Genomic DNA, 24,539 nt, shown 5'->3' on the forward strand with positions numbered 1-24,539 from the left:
CCCCCACCGCTCCTGTTCCTGCCGCTGCGTCCCCTGCGGCCCTGCCCCCTCACTGCCCATTCACTGCCCCTGCCTCCCGCCTCCCAGCTGCTCCTCCCTCCCACATCCCCATATATGGCAGCCGCGTGCAGCGGGCGCGCCTAAAGCAAGTCCGTCTGCGCCCGTCCGCTCCTGGACCACGCCCAGCGCCAGAACCCCTGGCCCCCGCGCCCACCACAACGACTGCCGCTGCTATGATGCCATCACACTCCACGCTCTCAACCCCGGACAGACCCACACCTGCTTCAAGGCCGCCCCGAAACGCACACACGGTCCCTTCACCTGCCGGAACTGCAGCTACACCAGCCTCAGAGCCACCAAACAACCCACCAAGAAAGACCTCAACCACCTCCAATGCATACTACTGAACACCCGCTCTGCACGCAAACACGCCGTCAAGCTCTGGGACCTGCTCGACACATCATCCCCGGACATCGCCTTCCCAACAGAGACCTGGATGACTGGCTCTTCCGCACCCGACACCGCCATAGCCATCCCAGACGGCTACAAGATCACCCGCAGAGACCGCTCCAACGGAGTCGGAGGAGGAATCGCCATCGTCCACAAGAACAGCATCAGGGTCTCGACCAGCAATGACGACACTCTCAGCACCGCCGAACACATGCATTTTCAGATCCACACAGACCCCAACTTCACCCTCAGAGGCACCCTCGTCTACAGACCCCCCGGACCCCGACGCCAGTTCAGCGACTCCATCGCCAACTTCATCAGCACGCACGCCCTGACCTCCACCGACTACATCCTCCTCGGAGACCTGAACTTTCACCTGGAGAACAACGACAGCAACTCGACAACTCTGATCGATAACCTCGCCAACCTCGGACTGAGGCAACTCGTCACAATGCCCACCCACTCTGCAGGCCACACGCTTGACCCCATCTTCTTCGCAAGCCCCCACGTCGCGGTCAGCCACACCACCGAACTCCTCTGGAACGACCACCGCTGCATCCACTTCTCCTTCCAGAAACCCACCATACACCACCACACCCAACAGATCCCTCGCCACTGCTGGAGAAAAATCCCCGAAGACCAACTACACGCAAACCTCACTCTCAGCCCACCAACACCGACGACGCTGCCCGCAACCTCAGATGCTGGATCGACGACTGCGCCAACACCCTCGCCCCGCTGAAGAAACCCCCCCACAGAGACACCAGCAAGAGGGCCAGCTGGTTCACCCCGGAACTCCTAGCCTCCAAGCGAGCCTGCCGGAAGCTAGAGAAGAAATGGGACAGCAAACAGACTCCGGACAGCCACGCAGCACTCAAGGACGCCACCCGCAACCACCATCACCTCATCAGGACTGCCAAGAGGACTTCCTTCAAAGACCGCCTTGACAACAACGCACAGAATAGCAAGGAGCTCTTCAACATCGTGAAGGAACTCTCCAACCCCAGCTCCAACACCAACGACATCCCGCGGCCGCAAGCCCTGTGCAACTCCCTCGCCACTTTCTTCCACCGCAAGATAGCAGACATCCATGACAGCTTCAACACCCAGACAGCCCCAACAGACATCAACACAACAATCTCCCCACACACCATCGACCACGACCTCCTGCTAGCCTGGACCAGCATGAGCATCGATGACACCATCAAGACCATGAGCACAATCCACTCCGGCTCCCCGTCAGACCCATTCCCGCACCACATCTTCAACAAAGACAGCAGTTCCATCGCACCCCACCTGCGCAACATCATCAATCTCTCCCTCGAGATCGCGACCTTTCCAGAGAGCTGGAAACACGCCGAGATCAACGCCCTACTCAAAAAACCCAAGGCAGACCCTAGAGACCTCAAGAACTTCCGGCCCATCTCTCTGCTCCCGTTCCCGGCCAAGGTCATCGAGAAGATCGTCAACAGACAGCTAACCCAATACCTCAAAGAAAACAGAATCCTGGACCCTTCCCAGTCAGGGTTCCGCAGCAACCACAGCACCGAGACCGCCCTCATCGCTGCCACTGACGACATCAGGACCCTGCTGGACAACGGTGAGACCGCAGCCCTCCTCCTCCTGAACCCCTCCGCCACCTTTGACACCGTCTGCCACCGCACACTACGCGCACGCCTCCACGCCGTAGGGATCCGAGACAAGGCTCTGGAATGGACCACCTCCTTCCTCTCCGGCAGAACGCAGAGCGTCCGCTTCCCCCCATTCCGATCCAAAGCCTCCGAGATCATCTGCGGCGTACCTCAGGGGTCCTCTCTTGGCCCGACACTGTTCAACATTTACATGGCCCCGCTCACACACGTCACCCGACAGCACGACCTCAACATAATCTCCTTCGCCGACGACACTCAACTGATCCTCTCCCTCACCAAGGACCCCATCACCGCCAAAACCAACCTCCATGAAGGAATGAAGACAGTCGCCGACAGGATGAAGACCAGCCGACTGAAACTGAACTCGGACAAAACGGAGGTCCTCATCCTTAGCTCCAACCCTTCAGCCTGGGACGACTCCTGGTGGCCGACGGCACTGGGGACAGCCCCGACACCCACCGACCACGCACGCAACCCGGGAATCATCCTCGACTCAACGCTCTCCATGACCAAGCAAGTCAACGCCATCTCCTCCACCTGCTTCAACACCCTCGGCATGCTCCGCAAGATCTACAGGTGGATCCCGACAGATACAAGAAGAACAGTCACCCAAGCCCTCGTCAGCAGTAGACTCGACTACGGAAACGCCCTCTACGCGGGAGCCCCGAACAAGCTCATCAAACGACTACAACGCATCTAAAACGCCTCGGCACGACTGATCCTGAACGTACCATGCCACGGCCACATCACCCCCCCACCTGAGAAACCTGCACTGGCTGCCCGTCAACAAGAGGATCACCTTCAAGCCACGCACACAAGGCACTACACAAGACCGGCCCAGCCTACCTCAACAAACGACTTTCCTTCTACACCCCCAACCGCCAGCTCCTCTCTACCGACCTCGCACTCGCCACTGTCCCGTGCATCCGAAGAACAACCACCAGTGGGAGATCCCTCTCCCACCTCGCCGCCAAGACCTGGAACACCCTCCCACTTAACCTACGACAGACCCAAGACCTGCTGACCTTCAGGAGGCTACTCAACACCTGGCTGTTCGATCAGTCGTGTCCCCCCCACACCCCAGCGCCTTGAGACCCTCACGGGTATGTAGTGCGCGCTACAAATGTTGTTTGATTGATTGATTGGTTATTGGCCCTGGGACAGTAATACTACACCCTCATTATGAGCAGTCTTTCATACACCTTGCAGATGTTGTAAACTGGCCGAGCCTGCAGTCTCTTTCAAATAAGACATGCACAATCATCCTGGATCCCAAAAACTTGTCCAAGAGTAGGTGACACTGAGGCTAGGATAAATAAAGTTGTAAAGTGCACATAGAGGATATCAGTTGACTTTTTCTTATAGGTTTGAGGGATGATGTATCCAAATACAGAGATATATGAGCACTTAGGGGCATATGTATCAAACGATTTTGTATTCGCAAACGCTGCGAATCGCAAAACAAACAGCGTTTGCGAATACAAAATCGCAAAACGCGATGTATGTGACATTTTCGCATCGCATTATTAAGGAATCGCTAATTTAGCGATTCCTTAATTTTGCGTAAGCATTTAAGGAATCGCAAATTGCGATTCCTTAAATGCTATGTAACACGCACCCAAGTTGGGCGAATTCTCCTTAAGAAATCACAAATTACCACCAACTTCAAGTTGGTGGTAATTTGCGATTTCTTTGAAAAATGCCATTTTTGGCATTATTCAAAGTGCCATGTGGCGCACATACATGCCCTTAGGGCATGTATGTGCGCCATATGCGCACACATGTTCATTTCAGGGGTGCATCAGGGTGTCATCATGACACCCTTGCACCTTTGAAATTATTCTCAATTTGTGATTAGCAAATTGCAATTCGCAATTTGAGATTTACTTCCCTGGGAAGGTATTCCTTAATTGCGATTTCGCAATTTGCTAATCGCAATTAAGGAATATTAAGAATTCGCAAAATATGTGCGAATTTTTAAATACATCCCGTTTTTGCAATTCCCAAATAGCGATACTCAAAAAATCGCTATTTGAGAATCGCAAATACGGTTTTTGATACATATGCCCCTGGATCACCTTTCACAAATCACATCTTTGTTGACTTGGTAGCTCAGCATTACATTTTTATCAATTTGGTTAATGTTTTCTTTTTGATACTCCTGGATATAGATCAACGTCACTTTTTCAAGTAATACGATCTACCTTGGACTAATGCATCTCAGAATTACCTTTGACTAAAGCATCCTATAATTAAACAAAAGCAGAAATAATGAAAAAACAAAAAATCGGTACGATACACACATGCAAACAATGCTATGGAGCCTCGACTTACATTCATTATTAACTGCAGGTCCACGTTGTCTCGGATTCTTCCTTCTTTTCGAGCTTTAGATGCCAAATTCCCAAACCAAATGAATGGAACCCAGTACTTCTGATGTGGAGACTTGAGACCTTCAAATAATTTCCTTTCCTCTGATGTCATGAAGCCTGTTTTAAAGATAGTGGGTGACAATTGTTATGGAATAAGAGACCAAGCTTAACCATTACTATTTTTCCTCAGTCACACTAGAAACCATTGGAGACAGCTGTAGCAATAATGGTAAGCGACACTTCTAGTGCAAGCTTACCACCCGAAGTGATTTACTGTGCCAAAAATGCCCACCGGGCAGTGCTGGGCTTTTGTCAGTAATACATAACTAAGGACTCCAGGTTTCATGCAGATCCAATAGTGGGGTATAAAAGAAGGTGGGCACACAGTTTTTGACTCACTAACAACTTTAGCACTTCTTGGTAGATCTGCATGAGATCTGGCAGTGATTTACCATGTTAAGGCTGAGCTATGATTTGCGTTGTGTATTGCACATCATAACTGGCAAATATCAGGGCATTTTTGGTTTTGTATTCACTGAACCATAACTGACCTTTAACTGTGTTATTTCAGTGAATTTATGTACATATGTACGTATACAAATATATATATATATATGCATATATATATATAATCTACTGGCGGTCGCCAGTAGATAGTTATAGTTAGGATCTATTTTCAATAGGAAATACGCAACATTCTCTTTGGAATAACTTTGGTGCCGATTGACGAATCTTCGCGAAATTTTCGAAACTTTTGGCCAGCTCCGGTCTGCTCCTATCCTGAAAGTCTCGGGATGATTCGTCAAACGGGGGCCGAGAAAAAAGGGGGGTCCCAAAATGTGTTTTCCCCATGCAATTTCCCATAGGACCTTTAGCCGCAGCTACAGCCCGAACTGCTGAACGGAATTACACCAAATTTGGCAAAGAGGTAGTCCTTAGTTCAGACTTGTGCCTTTTGCTTAAATGGTGTAAATCCGTTCAGTAGTTGCTGAGAAAATCATATATATATATCTATATATATTCACTGAAAAAACCAAAGGTTACAGGGACGTTACAGTTAGGAATTAGCTTTTAAAAAACCTTAGAAATTCACTGAAAAAACCCAAGGTTACAGGGATGTTGTAGTTAGCGAATAGAATTAAAAAACCTTTGAAATTCAATGAAAAAAACAAAGGTTACAGGGACGTTAAAATTAGGGTCAGATTTCACTCGTACAAAACCAGTGAAATTCAGCAGTTAGAGTTACCTGAGCTAACTATAACTTACGCCCCGCAATACACTGCTTATGATCTCACAAATTACATTGCACATAGGGCCAACTACCCCTCCTGTTAACTCCAGTAAGTCCCACACTGTGGGTTTGCTGAGAGGTGTTCGGTGGACACATCCCCTTTCTGCACCACTCTGCAAATGCGCCTCCTGGTGCACTACTAATTGGGAGATGTAGTCCCCTTGGCTCTAGAGGGTCCTTGGGGGACAACTACACCTCCTGCTACCTCCAGTAAGACCCACACAGCTGGACTGCTGAGAGGTTGTCAGAGGCCACGCCCCTTTCTCCACCCCTCTGCAAACACGCCTCCTGGTGCACTACTAGTTGGGGGAAGTAGTTCACTTTAGCCCTGAGGCACTCAGGAGTAAAGTGGAATTAATTCTTCAACCAGAAGCACGCCAAGAGGCTGTTTACAGAGTGGTGGAGAAGGGGGGCGGGTCCTCCATGTCCTCTCAGCAATCCCGCTGTCTGGGACTTACTGGAGGTAACAAGAGGGCTTGTTGGACCCCAAAGACCCTCAGCATTCCAGGGGACTTCATTCCCCAACTACCTCTGTGCCAGGAGGCACGTTTGCTGAGTTGTGGTAAAGGGGATGTGGCGTTCAGCAACTTGTAGGAGGTTTTTCTTTAATTATTTTTTTGTGAAGGGGTGCTCTGTAGCCCCGCATCCCAGGGCCATTTTCATCCCCGGGAACCATATCCCCCAGAGCTTTTCCTTTACTCCCATTTTTTACAATAAAGGAAGGGAGTCCTCGTGGCTACCCTTCCATGAGCCAATTTTGGCCCCTGGGGCCCCATCCCTCGTGCCAGGCCTTCATAATTTTTTTATAAATAGGGAGGCCCTTGCAGTCATTGCCGGCTCCCTGCTTCCTGCGGGACCCGGCATTGCTTTTGGAGAGAGAGAGCTGCTGACATGCAGCTCCCTCTGTCCAAAAGCAATTCTGCTCCGCTTTGTGCTCTCGTTACCACGAATCGTAGCAGTGTTTTCTATGGCTTGGCAGGAGCACCACTCCCGTCAAGCCATAACAAAATGCAATGTCCTGGGGGTGGGCACCCCGGGACATTGCTGGGGCCGGCCCTGGGTGGTTGCGGTCGCCAGGCTATGTAGGACTCCTGGAGGAGGGACACATATATATGTATATTTATATAGTATGTATATGTATATTACCTACTGGTGGTCGCCAAGAGGGAACCGAGTATAAGGGGTCCCAAAAGATGTTTTCAATGCAGTTTTCCACAAGCTGCTTTCGGCCTTGGAGACCCCATCTCCCAGGGCCCAATTTCTTAAAATACTGGGAGGGGGCACGCACCGTTTTCGGCCCTAGGGAGCCCAACCCATTGGGCCCAACTGAGCTAAAAAATGGGGGGTCTGGTGTTGGTTTGGAGGTTGATGGAGCAAGGGCTCGTATAAAAGAGACTTGCTTGGATGCGATCCTCTCATATAACTTGTAACACTGCATTAATTAAGTTTTGTGTAAACTAACGTACACCACATTCCATTTTCTAGATAGAATGACGCTTGCATATGTGTTTTACTAACAAGTAACTTGAGTGAAACTTAAGATGGCTGCTAACGCGGGAAACTACACTGCGCATGCGTCAACTACATCTACGCAGTGGTCGAAGTGGGGGAAAAAAAGTAGGGGAACTGTGGGCGGAGAATTAGAGGGCGGGAATAACCCATGGATTGGGTCAATGGGCGGAGTCAGAGGTGTGGCCAGAAAGAGCAAATCATTCAAATTTTTAGTATTTGTTTGGTATTTCACTACCCAGTTACAGTGTATTACACTTTTTAATTCAACCAATGGATACACGTCTATTTAAGGTATTTTAGAACATTGGAATGTTGGAAGCTCCATTGAAAACAATGGAGTAGCGCCGGGCTTATAATGGCTGGTATAAGCCCAGAGCTCCAACATTGCAAAGCTTCTTTGTTCACAGCTTTGGCTGTGAACAAAGGCTTCAGGGATCCTAAGGGGATTTCAATCCCCTCGCGCTCCCTAAAGCCTTTGTTTAATTTGTTAGAACATTCTGCCCTCTAGTGGCAGAATGTTCTAATAACCTTATTGCCCTTCGTAGCTGGGCCATACCGGCTATTAAAGTCCCGCTCCCTTGTTAAAGTCCCTCACCTTCGGCTCGGGCCTTTAGCGCTGGAGCGGGCCTTTAACAGCTGGTATAGCCCACTACGGCGGGCTACAATATGAGTTGTTGACATTCAGAAAGTGGGATATATTTCCAATCACAAAATGCCCCAAATACGCTTAGAAGTGGAATCACAAACCATTTGTCTCCGAGCATGAAGTTTCTGTCATCAGCACTTCTCGCTTTTTCTACAAGAGCAGTTCAAACATGGTTGGCAAAATATCCTAATTTGCAAATGTTTACTATTTAATTATGACTATGCAATATTTGCCACATAATGCATCATCTGCTGCATAATTTTACGAGTTTAACCAATCATTTGTTTGTAGCTCAAATGGATCAAAAGTTACTAAAAGATGTGACTTGTCTTTCTGAGAAGTGGAGGGCCCTTTGCAAAGGTTGACTGGTCGCCTTTCTTACTGCTGCATGTGTATGTTACACTGGTACTAATAAGGCAAAATATTTGCAGAGACTGTTAGCATGTGTAAAAATGTTAAAATAATAAAGTATCAGAAAATATGCAGCATTACGCTGCAGCCTTTCTTTTGCTGCATAATTTAGTCAACACTGGCATAATTTTGCCACCCATTGCTGCATAATTCCAGTGCCCCAAAGCAGGCAGCACATGTTAAAAATGCTTGTGCATGAAGCAGAGAGACCATGAAGTTTGTGAACTTAGTTTGGTGTGCGTGCAAATCCTGCATTGCCGATCCCTGGTGAGTTGCAAGCACTAACTTTGCCGAGGTACAAAAGAAAGCTTCAGAACTAATACAGACTACATTACAGGTTTATTTTATAGCGTCTCACCCGCCTGTAGAGTGCTCATTTATCCAGGCAGAGGGCTGATCCCCTCATGAGGCTGAGGACTCTCACTTCTGGTCCACTTTGTGTCATCTGGCAGGTAGGGTGCCGGTATTGGAAGAGCGGAGGACCACTTTGTCTGGACCACAGAAAGGAAATACCCACGCTTTAAGAACAACGTGCCGTGCAGTCTAATTCCAGCAAAGATGATCGGCATGTGATGTCAGGTCCAGGACAGCACAGCAGAGCCATTAGGGCTCTAAAGCCGCACAGACAGAAGAACGGCAGAGCCGTGACCACTTAAGGGCACTAATGGTTGACATTTATTGCCAGTGCAGTAATAGACATTAAAATGCGTTAGCCTAACCCGCAATGCATGGTAATTGGAAGGGCTGTAGACGTTATATTGCCCCATGTAAACGGTGGCATATCTAATTGCTGACATTCTGTAAACTGTGTCACTGTCTCAACCAGGTATTCACCCATTGTTCTTAGTACATGCTCAGCTGCAGGGTGCAGGGGTGGAAATAACAGTGATCCCTATCCTAAGGGGCAATTAGGGTCGCTGCTATGAAGCACATTAAGTACCTGCACTGCAGTTCCATTTGAAAGCAGTGTGGTGTAATTGCAGGAGGGCACTAACACAACCGATAGCCAGCTGGTAAATCCTGGTGAATGTAGAAATGTTGCAAGAAGAGCAAGTGCTTAATTGTTTACACAGCACTGCTTGGACTTTGGAATTGCATAAGTATTGATACGAGGTGTGTGGGACAGACTGTGCTCCATTCTTACCATTGATCCATTTGTTCAAGACTTTGGCATATAAGGGTCACTGTTGTCCAAACTGATAAACCACTTGCTATTGTTTTTAAATGCGCTGCTTTGTTATATAAGTTCAGAACAACTTTAGCTGCAGTTCTCACACCACGTTCTGCATGCAGACTTTTCGCTTTGGTGTATTTCACAAACAGCGCTTTAGTTGAGCCAAAGGTGGCAACAGTTGTGTAGGAAGGGAGGGGACTTTGCAGCCATCGAGAGTTTGGTGGATGCGGGCCCATAACATTTGTTCTTGGTAAATGTAGATGACGTTTTACTGTGGACTGTCATATATGGTTCGATGGTGGGGAAAAGCTGAATGGATATTTTCCCTTGCATGCTTTGTAGTTTTCACCTGGGTTTTACTGGTTATTGTGGTTCATTTTGTTTGAAGGTGTGAGGAGGCATAATCCTTTGTTTCGGTCCTGGCATAGAATATTAGATGGCTTAATAAGGTTTTTTTTCATGTTTTTGATATTGGTAAGTTTAATGTTGCTAGTATCCGTGCTAGGGATGACGGTGTGTAGTGGTGGTGGGAAGGGGAGAGTAGTCCAGGGAGTGGTAGCAAGAGGGAGAGAACAGATTATGCCAATTTCAGCAGAGATTGGTTTAAAAATGTTACAGGGATTTCTATAGCGTGCTTATCACCCGAGGGGTAGCCAGGGGTTGGAGCAGATGAGTAGACAGGTCGGGCTACTAGTTGAATAGCCAGGTCTTCAGCTTCTTGCGGACCTAGAGTATGGATGGGGAGGACCTGATGAAGTGTGGAAGGTCATTTCAGGATCTGGCAGCGATGTAGGAGAAGGAGCATCCTTCTGATTTGCTCCTACGGATGTGGGGTATTTGAGCCAGGTGGAGTGTTGCTGAGAGTAGTTGCCTGGTATGTTGGTGGAAGTTAAGGTGGATGTTGAGGTAGGCAGGTCTGATGTTGTGGAGGGCTTTGCATGAGTGGGTGAGCAGTTTGAATTGCCATTTCTTTTAGATTCTTAGCCAGTGTAGGTCTCAGGTGAGTCGTGATGTGTGTGCTGCGGGTGATGTTGAGGATGAATCTGGTGGCGTTCTGGAGTCTTAGTGTGAGTTGCTTCATAATGATGGCGTAGTGTGCGTTGCTGTAATCCAGTCTGCTAGTGGTGAGGGCCTGTGTGACCGTTCGTCTGATGTCAGTGGGGAGCCATCAGAATATTTTGTGGTACACTCGTAGGAAGAAGAAGCAGGAGGAGGTAATGATGTTTACTTGTTTGATCATCGTCGTGAGTCCAAGATGATGCTGGGTTTTGTGTGGTCAGTGTGGATGGGCGTGGCTCCCAGGTCTGTTGGCCGCCAGAAAGAGTCCCATGGACACCTCTTGTTCCTGAATCTGAAGCTCAGGACCTCTGTTTTATCTGTGTTGAGTTTAAGGCAGTTCTGTTTCATCCAGTTTGCTACATTTAAAATGAATTTGGTCTCAGTGGTGTGGTTATCTGTAAGGGAGAGGAGGAGCTGGATGTTGTCTGCATAGGAGACCATGTTGATACCATGAGATCTTATGAAGTGAGTGAGTGGTGCCATGTAGATGTTGAAAGGGTGGGCCTCAACGATGATCCTTGAGGGGCTCTGAAGATGAAGCTCTTGGGTTCGGAAGTGTAGGGCGGGATCTTGACTTTCTGGGTCCAGTTAGAGAGAAATGAGGCCAGCCATCTCAGGGCATGTCGTATACTGAGTTATGGAGACTTGTGATGAGAGTGCTGTGGAGACGTTGAGTAGTAGGGGTGCTGTAGTTTACCCTTTGCCCATTATGTACTGGTAATGTTGTCTGTTGCTGCGATGAGAGCAGTTTCCGTGCTGTGGTTGCTGCGGAATGCAGGCTGCGAGACGCTTGCAGCTCGTGGTGTTAAAGATGATTGATCTGATCATTCTAGTGGGTTATGGCATTGTTCTGTTGACTTGTCAATTTCCATTTCGCTGTCCCAAGGTCTGGTTTTTTACTCTGAATACAGAGAAATGGGTTTTGCTGCAAGATGATGGTGCCCCTCTAACTCTTGATGATTAAAGTAGGCGGTGTAGTGCACTGTGTCTGCTATTCAGTGAAGCATTGGCTTCAATTGTTTATATAGTGCCCTCTGTCCAGGATCATGGCAATCTGAAGACCATTTCCCAACTTTATGGCCTATTGAGGACACCATCTGGCAAGTCTTGATTTCTTTCACACTGTCAAGATTTCTTTTTTGGGAGAGGTACCTGCCAACACTGGTTAAAGGGATTGGGGTACACCTTATGAACCTTTTCTTTTAACTAGAATTGCTTTAAATACTACCATCCTTTCATTGAGCCAGTGACTCGAATGTAAAATTGATTTCTACAGCTAGGATGAAGGCGAAATTTATTGGTATAAATCTGCGGTTTTTAATCTTTGAACTTCGCTGACCCTCACCGAATTATTACTGGAACCCCAAGACACGTACTAAAACATTATTGGAATCCGGGACCCCCACAGTCATTATTAGAAGAAAGGGATCCCGGCTAAGCATTTGCAATGATTTGAACCCAAAAACAACATACAAAAAAATAAAGAAACAGGCATTCATCTAACAATACACAAATGATGATGAAAAAACGTATTTAATTCACATAGAAATATTTTTTATTTTTTATTTTTTTATTTTTAATGTGGGATTGAGTTTCTTTTAAATTCAGTTAAGGCCACTCATCATCCGTACTGTATTCTATCTTATGCCTTTGCACTGTTTCCTCAAATCAATTTGAGGATATTAATTTAATTTTTAGCCTCTTGATTCAAATTCCTTCACACTTGCAAAGCATTTTAAACTTTTAAACTTTACATTGCGCTTCTTTATTTATATAAATTGTATTAATCTCTTATTATTATTTAATTTTCTAAGTAGTTGTGGACCCCATGAGAAGGCTTTGCGGACCCCCAGGGGTCCCCAGATCACAGGTTAAGAACCACTGGTATAAACCATGTTCACTCACAAACATTTTCCCAGGGGCCAAAAAGTTTAATTGCCCATACTTCCAGGAAGAACTCGGAGTGTCGTTTTGTTCACAAATGAGAATTGAACCTACCCCTGATGAAGGGCTAAACCAGCCCAAAATGCATTGGGTTCTTTGAATATGCATATGATTTGTATCTTCCATATCACGCTTTGGAAAATAGAATGCTCATTTGAAATCGAAAAAGTCCAGGATGATTGATTAAATCCTGTGGAATTTGATTATCATGTGGATTTGAACTTTATTTTGCACAGTATAAATGTTTGGTTTCATTCATTAACTTGAGAAGTCCAGCCTCTCTGGACATTTAAGCAGTGCGCTAAGGGGACGCCTCCCCAGGAGGGAGATGCTTTTTCAGTATTTATCCCACGCCCTGTGGACCAGAATGCGATACCCTTTGCTGCACGCTAAAATTTAACCCATAGTTGAACTTTCAATAAACTAAGGAGTGCCAGTACTTATTTCATTATTGGTTGTTCATGTATAATAGACACCTCGGCCACTCAAATGGTGTACATAAAACTGACTTGCCTGTTAGGGCTTGATTGTGAGTTGGTGTTCTCGCCCCTGATAAAGAACGATACCACGGGGTACGCTATTTGTCAGGTGCAATAAATAACAGCAATTATGAGTTTATGAGTAATAACATGAGGATTTTGGTGTTCAACATACCAAAATCGGCATGATATGGTAATTACTGTATGTTTTCCTCTGTTAAATTTCAGAAGGTTTGACTTGCCGAAATGTAACAAATATTTGGTTATTGAATGCATCCGATAATTATCAGATGCAGTAAATAAAAACAAACTTGCAAATCTATCCTATGTGTAAACAGGAGTTTACACAGGGGATGGAATTTAACAAGCAACACATAATTAGGCCCTTAGTTAACTATTGCCATTACTACCAGGGCTGGGGGGGGCTTGTAAACATGAATGTTTCTAAATTCATGTTTGAAAACTACCCCGTTTGAAAAAATACTTCTCAATGCACCGATTTTTGCTGCAAGATAGCTTAATAAAAGAAGGTGTTCCTAAAGTTAGGCAGTGCAGGACACCCTAGTTACTTCCTCTCCTTAACTGCAATTAACCTTTCAGTGCTTTCTTGTTTATTTAACATATATTTAATGTTAGTGCTGTGTTGAGTAAACAGCAGCCCAGTGCTGCTGTTGAATGGAGGGGCGCGCAACGTTAAGGTCAGAGGGACCGCATGCCCTCCCCAGGCCATGCTTTGAGTATCACTAGTATAAACACAGCTCCTTGCTCATATATTAATTCCTAACATGACTCATTGGATGAGATGCATGGTATAACTTCTTCAGTGACCTACATTTAGGTTGGGTGTTAGACAGTTAACATTTGGAAGACTTAGCAAGCTGAACATAGTGAACATTTGATGATTTAATAGGTGTGGAAGTCAGAGACCCTCATATGAAAACATTCACACATTGTAATCATAGCCTGGTGTGGCCATGCTCCTGGTATTAGCTGGTTTTCTGAAAAAGGTGATGTTTACTGGTGAAACAGGAAAATGAGTAGCTCCAAGACAGACAGCACAGACACAAATTAAGCAAAGTATGACTTTGTAAACAACCGCAATGGAGCGCACACCGCTAGCCCCTCCTCCGGGTCACCCCAAGGGAAGCTGGTACATGAAGTTCCCGAGTGGTTCACCCCAGTGGGTGCAAGTAAGTACTTGTTTGATCTCTAGACCCGATACATGTCCCGGGTTTTAAAATATCGCCTGAGACATGGCTCGGGTTTCGGGATAACTTCCCTCCTCAGTAGAGAAAATAGTTAGGTGTGGAAGAGAGGGCCGCCAAGCAACCGTCAAAGGCCTCAGTGCCCGCACAGGCACGCAGGTGCGTCGTCCAGGAGCTCGTCAGCTCAAAGCTCGAGGGAGCCATTTTTATAAACAACCGCAATGGAGCGCACACCGCTAGCCCCTCCTCCGGGTCGCCCCAAGGGAAGCTGGTACATGAAGTTCCCGAGTGGTTCACCCCAGTGGGTGCAAGTAAGTACTTGTTTGATCTCTAGACCCGATACATGTCCCGGGTTTTAAAATATCGCCCGAGACATGGCTCGGGTTTCGGGATAACTTCCCTCCTCAGTAGAGAAAATAGTTAGGGGTGGAAGAGAGGGCCGCCAAGCAACCGTCAAAGGCCTCAGTGCCCGCACAGGCACGCAGGTGCGTCGTCCAGGAGCTAGTCAGCTCAAAGCTCGAGGGAGCCATTTTTATAAACAACCGCAATGGAGCGCACACCGCTAGCCCGGGACATGTATCGGGTCTAGAGATCAAACAAGTACTTACTTGCACCCACTGGGGTGAACCACTCGGGAACTTCATGTACCAGCTTCCCTTGGGGCGACCCGGAGGAGGGGCTAGCGGTGTGCGCTCCATTGCGGTTGTTTATAAAAATGGCTCCCTCGAGCTTTGAGCTGACGAGCTCCTGGACGACGCACCTGCGTGCCTGTGCGGGCACTGAGGCCTTTGACGGTTGCTTGGCGGCCCTCTCTTCCACCCCTAACTATTTTCTCTACTGAGGAGGGAAGTTATCCCGAAACCCGAGCCATGTCTCGGGCGATATTTTAAAACCCGGGACATGTATCGGGTCTAGAGATCAAACAAGTACTTACTTGCACCCACTGGGGTGAACCACTCGGGAACTTCATGTACCAGCTTCCCTTGGGGCGACCCGGAGGAGGGGCTAGCGGTGTGCGCTCCATTGCGGTTGTTTATAAAGTATGACTTTGTGCTCCCTTCTAATATAACCATGAGAGTGTCTAAAATAAGAGTTTTTGGCAAGACCTTAAATACGTCCTGAGTGAGGGAGTAACCTTAATCTTATGGTCAGGGATGGACTTCTTTAAAATCTTTTTGTGAGATATAGTTTCTCTACCTGATATCTCTTTGAAAGATCCAGTCCTGCTTACTTCTTTGACCTTAACCTCCTTTTTCCTTGCTGCTTCACCTTCCCCAATTTCCAACACAGGTTTCAACAACTCAAAGACTCCCCCACCACTGGCTTTCCTTGTGCTTCTAAGAGTATATCTTGATACTCTCCTCGATACTGTTATGCCTGCACCTCCCCGCAGGGCTTTCTCTTTTTTTGCACTTTTGTTTGTATTCGCCTCCCCTCTCTTACCATCTCTCTCAGGGGCTCTTTCCTGATGCTCTTGACCTGTAGCCCAAACCTCAGTGCTATCCCTGCTCTCCTCTCCGCATTCCACCTGCTCTTTGCTGCTGGCTCCCTCGCGGCGCACTTAGACTCCGTCTCCAAACCAGACCTCGCTGTCCCTGGTTCCTCCTCTGCCCCAGAAGAGAAACCTCACGGCAACGCGCCGGCCCCTCCGCAGCTCCAGCTTCGCCCTCCCCCATGGCTGTTCTGCCGTGTTGTCGAGCTCCACAGCGATAGCGATAGCCACAAACTGCCGAAAGACGTTCAGGGGCACCGGTTCACTCGCAAATGGCTGGATGTTGGAAATGGCCCTTTTTGCAGGGTTATCCCCAAACATTTTGCTTTTCCCTCCTATTTTTTTCTGACCCGTTTGTGTTGGTTTTAGGACTCTGGGCACTGCTAATCAGTGCTACAGTGGATATGCTCTCCGTGTAAATTGTGGTATTGATTAGTGTTTCCATGTTTGGACATTTAATTTACCTGTTAGCCCCTAGTAAAGTGCACTGCGTGTGCCAGGGCCGGTGAATCAAATACTACACTGGGGCCTGCAGCACTAGTTGTGCCACCTCCGTGAGTAGCCCTAAAAACGGTAACTCAGACCTGCCATTGCAGAGTCTGCACGCAATTTGTAACTGCCATGTCGACTTGGCCAGTGCACAAACTTGCCAGTCCCTAACCTTCCCTTTTCTTACATGTCAGGCACCCCTCAGGTAGGCCCAAGGTACCCCTGTGGGCAGGGTGCAATGTATGTGAAAGGTAGGACATGCCCTGGTGTGTGTGGCATGTCCTAATAGTAAATTACAGCCAATTTCGTTTTTCACTATTGCAATGCTACCAGTTCCCCATGGGCCAGAATGGGAGGTTTGTTTATAACATCTTATAAACATAACTGGCCCAGGGAATTCGGTAAGAAAATACAATTTAGTATGCCTGAACTCAGAATCTAAAGATGCATCTTTTAGTGAAGGTGATTTTTACATTCTGCGTTTGAAAATACCACTTTTAGAAAGTGGGTATTTTCTTGCTCAGTCATCCCGTGTGCCTCTGCTGGAATGTGGATTGCCTGTCTGGGTTTTGGATGACAGAATGCTGGGGGGCCGGAGGGGCTCCAGATAATCTAGGTAGGTCAGGAAAGGGCTGAATAGACCTGGGCTGCGATGGGGGAAGGGAGAGGAGATTTCCTTGCACCTCAAAGGGCCTGGTCTGCCTCTGACACTGCCGTCTCCACCTCCTGCCAGGAAATCACTCCAGATAGTCTAGAAAGGTCAGGAAAGGGCTGAATAGACCTGGGCTGCGATGGGGGAAAGGGGAGGATATTTCCTTGCACCTCAAAGGGCCTGGTCTGCCTCTTACAATGCCATCTCCACCTCCTGCCAGGAAATCACACCAGAGAAGGTAGAACTGGTTCTGGCTGGGCACAGACACCCTCTGCCTGAAAGATCAATGGATTTTTAGATACAAATACTGGGTCCCAGTCCCCTGAACTTCAGAACTCATCTGAAACAAGAAGACTGCCAAGAAAAAGAGACGGAGAAGCTGCGAAAAGGAACAACTGCTTTGCTGGGAGCTTTGCTGGGCTGACCTGCAGTGGCTGTTTCTGTCTTGGGCAGTGAAAGGCCTGGAATGAACTTTCTGCAACCTAATTTGTGAGTCTCTCCAAGGGCTTGAGGTAGAGCTTGCCCCCTGTTCACGCGGTCTCAGGAACAACAAAGACTTCAAGCTCTTCTGCCCTCAGCACTGGGGATTGTGTGTTTTGTGCTGCAACAGAAGAAAAGCAACCCAACGACGTCTATGACACCACTGCCGACTTTGTGACCTGAAGGCACTGCCGCAAGGCCGCACCGCGACCCTGGTCTCACTAGCGACGCCTGCTGATGCCGCCACCGAGCCACTGCTCACACTGCGACCTGTGGGCACCGCACTCCGCACCGCCCCGCTTCATGACGACGCCTTGGCCTCCCCGACAACGATGCTCCATACCACAATCGATGCCGCTGCTTGCACCGTGGTTCGAGGGCACCGCTCATAAAGTTACATGACGCACCGCCCTCATCCTGCACCGCAGCCTTGGCCTACCGACGCCGACACCATCGACTCCAGTTCGTCAGCCGACGACAACGCTTCAGCAACTACAACACCGTTGCTTGCACCGTGACCTGCCAGCACCGTGACGAGCACCGTCTTCATCTTGCACCTCGGCCCTGGTCTCACTGACGACGCCATCTGACGCTGCCCCGAGCCACTGCTCGCACCGCAAACTGAGGGCACCGCACACCGCACCACTGCACTTCGCAGTGCAGCACACGACGCCTGCCGACGCCAGCGCTCCTGACTCCACCAGAGAGGAGATCGACCTACAACGTGTGTGACTTCGAGGGCCCCCGACGACTCCTGCACCGACCTCCGGAACCGACGCCTGCAGACGCCGTGTTTTCGGAAGCTCAACGAGAGGTCGCCAACACCGTGCATTTCTAAAAGGTATTGTTTTTGGGTCTTCCTGACACAGTAGCTGGCCCGCGACGCCGCGGTCAGCCAGAACAGTTTGGATTTGATTGCTCACGACGCAGTGATAGCCCCGGACGGAGCTATCGACAACAAGGAACTATTTTTAAAGCAAAAGTGAAGATTTTGAAGTACTGTATTGTGGGTTTTTATCATTTTTGGTCTTGTCTTAAGTTATAAAAATATTGGATATTTTTCTAAACTGGTGTGGTGTCCTTGTGTAGTGCTTGCACTGTATTACTGTTGGGTATGTGCAGATGCTTTACACACTGCCTCTAAGATAAGCCTGACTGCTCGTGCCAAGCTACCAAGGGGGTAAGCAGGGGTTATTTTAGGAGCGTAACTCCCTTATCCTGACTAGAGTGGTGGTTTCTGCCTGGCTTTGGCACATGCCCAAGCCTGCCAAAAATCCATTTCTACCACTTGATTATTGTATTATTTTAGGCAAAGCTAAGGGGGGTTTGAAAGAAGTGAGCAAGAGTCTAGAAGAAGTAAGTGGAAGGATGGAGCCGTCAAATATGGGCGATTGGTCTAGACACTTGAGTTCAAATCGCTATCAGGTTTTGGCGCCTGGTACAGATGTTATGACAGAAATGACAGATTTGGTAGTCTCAGGCACCAGTGAGAAAGTAGTTGGGGGAGAAGCTGAAGGGGGCCCTAGTAATGTGGAGAGGGGGAATCTTCCTGACCTGTCTGAAAGGCGCACTTCTTACTACTCTCACGCTTGAAATAAAGAGTAGATTCGAAACCTCAGAGGCCAATCAGAAAGAGATCAGAGCAGCTTGTGAGACTCTGGAAAAGAAAATTGACGATATAAGCAATAGAATATCGACGTTAGAAGGTGAGGTTAAAGGCCTCAAAGAGACAGTAAAGGCTAATATGGTTGAAATTGAGAGTCTCAAAACAAGGGAGAAAGAACAGCAGGAGAGGGTTGAAAGGTTAGAGAATTTCCAAAGGAGGAATAATTTAAAGATCTTAAAAATTCGGAGGGAAAAGAAGAAGACATTACAACCTTTACAGTGCATTTAACTAAAAGGGAATTGCAGCTGGAGGAAACTGAGGAAGAGATTGCAAGAGACATTCAAAGGATTCACAGGGACCTTTACAGACTTAATGCGAATCAAACTAAGCCAAGGAGAATTTTAGTTAATTTTTTAACTTACACACTTAAGGAGAAGATCTTGGCCAAGGCACTGAGAAAAAAAGATGGAAGTGGACGGGGCAAGGTTTGAAATCAGATGTGACCTGTCTAGCATCACCTCCAACAGACAGTGGGAATTAGGGAAAATAATTCAGCCTCTAAAAAAGTTGGGGAAATCGGTGCAGCTGAAGTTCCCTGCTTTTCTGAAAGTGATGTATAGCAATAAAATGTACACTTTTCGTTTTGTTGAGGAGGTGGACAAGTTCATTGAAACACTTGGGGGGCTAGTAAGATGATATGAAATATGGGGTTACTGTAGTGTTAAGATTAAGATAAAAGAGAAAGGATAATTGAGTTCTATTAAGTGTAAGTATTTTTTTTATTTTCTGAGGCGCACTTAGGGGCCCACAGGGCTTTGGCCATGTAGAGTTGGGTAGGGTTTTCCATGGGGGCGAGGGTGCACAGGGTGGGGAGCATAAGGGAAAAAATAAAAAGATGGTCCTCGGAAGTCTCGTTGATATTGTACCAATGTTTGAAGTTTGATTTTATAGCTCATGGTTGAGGAAGGAACAAAGGAGATAAAAACTCTTTCATGGAATGTGAATGGGCTTTTGGTGGAAGGCAGGTGGGAGAGCATACTACAATATTCAAGGAATTGCCCCGCACAAATAATTATTTTACAAGAGACACACCTAATGGAGGAAGAATGCAGAGAGATATTTAAAACCAAGAAATGGGTTTCACAGGTTCTTCACACAAAGCAGACTGCAGTTACAAAAGGGGTGGCTATTTTGGTTAAACAAGGGATGAACATCTCCATGGAGGGTAGCATCTCAAATATAGCAGGTAGATGGTTGGTGGTTAAAGTAAGCATTTTTGGACAGAAATATACACTAGTAGGGTATTATGGTCCGAATCAGGATGATACTGGCCCATTAGAAGAATTATTTACTGAGCTTTTAAATTTTCTAGATCCAATCATTATGGCAGGAGATTTTAATGCGGTACTAGACCATAAAATAGACAGACCCCAAGATGTCCAATTTGATACGATTAATTATGGTCCAAATGGGACTTTGTGATATTTGGCATCTTAGGGCAGGAACCCAGGAAGGCATCTCATTCTATAACAAGAAATATAGACACCAATCGCGTATTGACTATTTTTTAGTAGATGAGAAATTAAAGGATCAGGTTTAAGATGTGAAACATGTAGGTGTGCACCTGTCGACCACTCAGCAATACTATTACATATGAAGTTAGCTGAGGAGATTGTTCTGACAAGCTGGGCATTAGATCACACAATATTACTAGAAGAAGGGGTTTTAGATATCCTAAAGGAAGAAACAAAGGAGTTTTTCTTTAATAATCAGGGTTCATCTGTGATAGGGGTAGTATGGGACACATATAAGGCCTTTCTAAGAGGTAGACTGGGTTCTTCTCTTGCCGCAGCAAAAAGGCGGGCATGCCATAAAGAGGTGTTAGAGCTAGAGGAGCATGTTCGGATTTTAGAAAAGAACTTGATTTCTTCAAGAACCCAGGTGGATCAGGAAAAGATACTAGGCGAGATAACGAATATAAAAATTAATTTGACCGGAATTTTGCAGGATAGGGTTAGGAAGAAAGGGGAGTCCAGTCGATTAGCTCATTTTGAGTATGGCGAAGGCTGTGGTAAGCTGCTAGCTTGGAATGCTAAGCATGACCAAGTTAGGAATACGATTAAAGGAATTAGGTGTGAGCAATCGGTAAACCTTACTGAAGACAGTCAAGGTATTGGATCGGCTTTCTTTAGGTATTTTAATAAAGTGTATCAGGAAGATCTGTATGTGACAGAGGCAGAAGTACTGACTTGGTTAAGTCAAGAGCATTTTGACCCCTTACCAGATGAGAAGAGGGAACTGTTGAATGATAAGATAAATTGTAGAGAGTTGGAAGAGTCAATTGGGGGAGGCAAGAAAGGGAGGGCACCAGGACCAGATGGTCTCCCTCATGAAGTTTATAAAGCCTTGGCCAGTGTATTGAGTCCTATACTAGCAATATTTCCGACGGATGCGGTAATGCCGGAATCTTGGAAAGAGGCTATTATAACTTTAATCCCCAAACCAGGAAAATTCCCCAAAAAGTGTGATGCTTATAGGCCCATATCACTTTTGAATTGTGACTGTAAGCTTTATGCAAAGGTTTTGGCTGAAAGATTAAACAGGGTTATGTCACAATTGGTACATGATGATCAAAAGGGGTTCATTAGAGGCAGGTCGTTAAAAGAGCTTACAGGGTCCATTGACCTGGCCTCTGCTTAAGAGCTCCTGTTGGCAGTTATGGCCCTAGATGCTGCCAAAGCACTTGATCGGGTGAGCTGGGTTTATTTGCAGGCGGTGGCCAAATCTCTTAATCTGGGTCCTATGTTTTGCAAAAGTTTGAGGGGAATATACTCTGCACCCGAAGCCAGGGTTCTGGTTAATGGGGTATTGACAAAAGCTGTCCAGATTACAAGGGGTACAAGGCAGGGTTGCCCCCTGTCGCCTTTGTTGTTTGATCTGTACATTGAACCGCTGGCCAGGAAAATCAGGAAGAATATAGATATCTCCCCTTTTGAATGTAATTGTTGGAGCAAGAAAGTAGGGCAATACGCGGATGATATTTTAATTTTCACGGCCAACTTTAAAAAATCCTAAATTCAGTTTTAACTTTAACACCAGATTTTGGAAAAGTCTCAGGATACAACATAAATGAGGAGAAAACTGAGGTTATGGCATGGCATACAGAGGTTGGAGAGATAAAGTGTAAGAAGGAAATGAGATATCTTGAGGTTAAGATTACTCAGGACATTACAAACTTACTAAAGAAAGCTTTGAAAAGGTTAGGAAAGAAGTGACTGGTTGGTTGAAGAGTTGGGTACATTTTCCGTTAACATTGTTTGGCCGAGTAAATCTCATAAAAATGATAATTCTTCTGAAGTTTACTTTCTTGTTCGACTCAATCCCTTTGCCATTTAAGAAAGAGTGGTTTGTTCAGATGCAAGGGCAGATTAGTACTTTTATTTGGTCATCCAAAGGAGCACGGATATCTTGGAAGAAACTTAGAAGGAGGTTGGTGAAAGGGGGGCTAGCATTGCCAGATCTTCTTCTTTACTCCTGGGCTTTTTTATTGAAGAATGGCAGAATGTTACTGAATAGACCTACAAATACGGAGATTGGTAAAATGTTTGCGGTGATGTTGAGGAAAGAGAAATGAGCAGACTGTGGTTTCATGTATAAATATGCAGACCCAAAATACTTTTAAAAAGTTAGGTTGAAGATTTTAGTGGGCATGGCTGAGACGTGTTATAAGATTAGAAAGGTTACAAAACTGCCATACTTCAGCCATCTAGCCCCCATATGGGAAGCTCCGGGCTCTCCGGAATGGACAAAAGATGCATTGGCACTGCCACAGAAAGAGGCGGTGTATTAAGATGGAAATATTTATTCAAGGACGGTGACCTGATTACTTGGGAATGGTGTGTACAGGAAATGGCTCAAGGCATTTCAAGATTTAAGCTTCTGCAAATACAAAGCTGGTATCCTGCGACAAATATAAAAATAGGAGAACCCAATGAATTTGAGGAGAAACTGCTGTCGGGGTTTTACCACAGAAAAAAATTGCGATGTGGTATTGGCTGATGATAGAGATGGAGGATGGGGATTTCACCTTGCCGGAGGATCACTGGGGAGGATGCTTGCCGGAGGCTACGCTGTTAGATCACTGGCAAGTATCTATGTCTATGCTATATAAAGTAGTCAAACCTGCATACTTGAGAAGGAACCATCTCTTTACCATCCATAGGGCTTATTGGACCCCCAAAGGTTATCTAAAATTTGGTCTCGTGGCCATGTGGTGTGTTCAAAGTGTGGAAGTACGAAGGAAGACGATCTGCATATGTTTGTACATTGTCCGAAGATTCAGCCATTCTGGGATGCCGTGAGTAATGTGTTAACTAACGCTTTGAACCTACAAGTCAAGGTAAGCGTCTCATTGCTTATTTTTGGAAGTTTGGATCTGCAAACTACAGTCAATAACAGTTATGCTAAGCTGGTCTTTTATGCCGTACTTTTGGCACGTCAAGAGATTTGCAAACAATGGGTATCCCAGGCTCCCCCAAGTTGTGCTGATTGGTTAAAATCCATGAAAAATGTGGCCATGTTGTACATTTCAGGTAAGGGGGAAAAGAGGTATGAATTTTGGACTCCCTACTTACATTGGTGTGAGCAATAAGTAAGAATGAAGATCTAGGGTCCACTGATTAAGCCTCTCACCACCTCGGCTGGCTCCATCCTCCATTGAGCAGTGAGGCTTGTGGAGTTTTGTGTGTATTGGAAGTAAAGGAGGATTGATGTCGCTAACCGAGGGCGTTTAAGATCAAATAAAAAAGCGAATCTCCTTCTTGTTCCTTTCTTCAGCGAATGAGGTCTGGGACACTCCTTGATGGAAACGTTGGTAGATAGGTGTAAAGGAGGCAAATGAAGACAAAAAAAACCATTAGAGTGGCTGCACCCAAAGCATTACGTGGTTTAAGTGGAAATTGAGGATGAAGCCTCATGTTATGGTCAAGTACACACACAGGGAAATGTGTGTCTAATAGATAACTCACACATAAACAAGATTAGTTGTTGTTTCTTCTGCCAATTGCTAATAAGAAAACTATAATTTCTTGCAGTAACTATTTGCCATTTGAAATTGTCATGGAGTGCATTGATGATATTACAGATTGGCTTAAATCCAACTCTTTGAAGTTTAATGAAGACAAAACAGAGGGCATCATTACGATAGCAGTCAGACAAGCTTCTGCCCAGCATTGTTTTGGAAACGGACCGCCCGACAAGGAGTCGGAAGTCCCACTTGCCTAATAATGATGCGACCGCCTTTAAGGCGGTCGGAAGGTGTATCTTTCCTATTGTGGGTTGTACTGTGGAGCGCAGCACAAGCCACAATAGGAAACATGCACTTTTTGAATATCCCTGCACCCTGTGGCAGGCACTGTGAGCTGGGATGCAGGGATGTTTAGGGGGCGCCACAGGTGCCCCCCAAACTCCATAACGGAGGCCCAGAGGGGACAGGGGCCCAGCTAGGAGCTCCAAAGTCCATTTCCATCTGCTTTTCTATGGCAGCCGAACCGCCATAGCCAAGCAGACAGAAAGGGACACTGTAATCCCTACAGTAGTGGCTGAGCAGGCACCACCCCTATTGTA

At 46.6% G+C, this 24,539-nt stretch overlaps 1 protein-coding gene across 4 annotated transcripts in view; it reads right to left on the reverse strand.

Moving 5' to 3' along the window:
• BEST3 (bestrophin 3) overlaps positions 1–24,539 on the reverse strand; it is a 217,816-nt gene that overhangs the window by 54,621 nt on the left and 138,656 nt on the right. For all 4 annotated transcript variants that reach the window (XM_085652504.1, XM_085652501.1, XM_085652502.1 and 1 more), the window contains one exon: positions 4,437–4,591. In XM_085652504.1, the coding sequence (XP_085508630.1) occupies positions 4,437–4,591 (155 nt within the window). The remainder of the gene's footprint in view (positions 1–4,436; positions 4,592–24,539) is intronic.

The sequence above is a fragment of the Triturus cristatus genome, chromosome 4_1, assembly GCF_964204655.1.
Source record: "Triturus cristatus chromosome 4_1, aTriCri1.1, whole genome shotgun sequence".
Classification (NCBI taxonomy): Eukaryota; Metazoa; Chordata; class Amphibia; order Caudata; family Salamandridae; genus Triturus; species Triturus cristatus.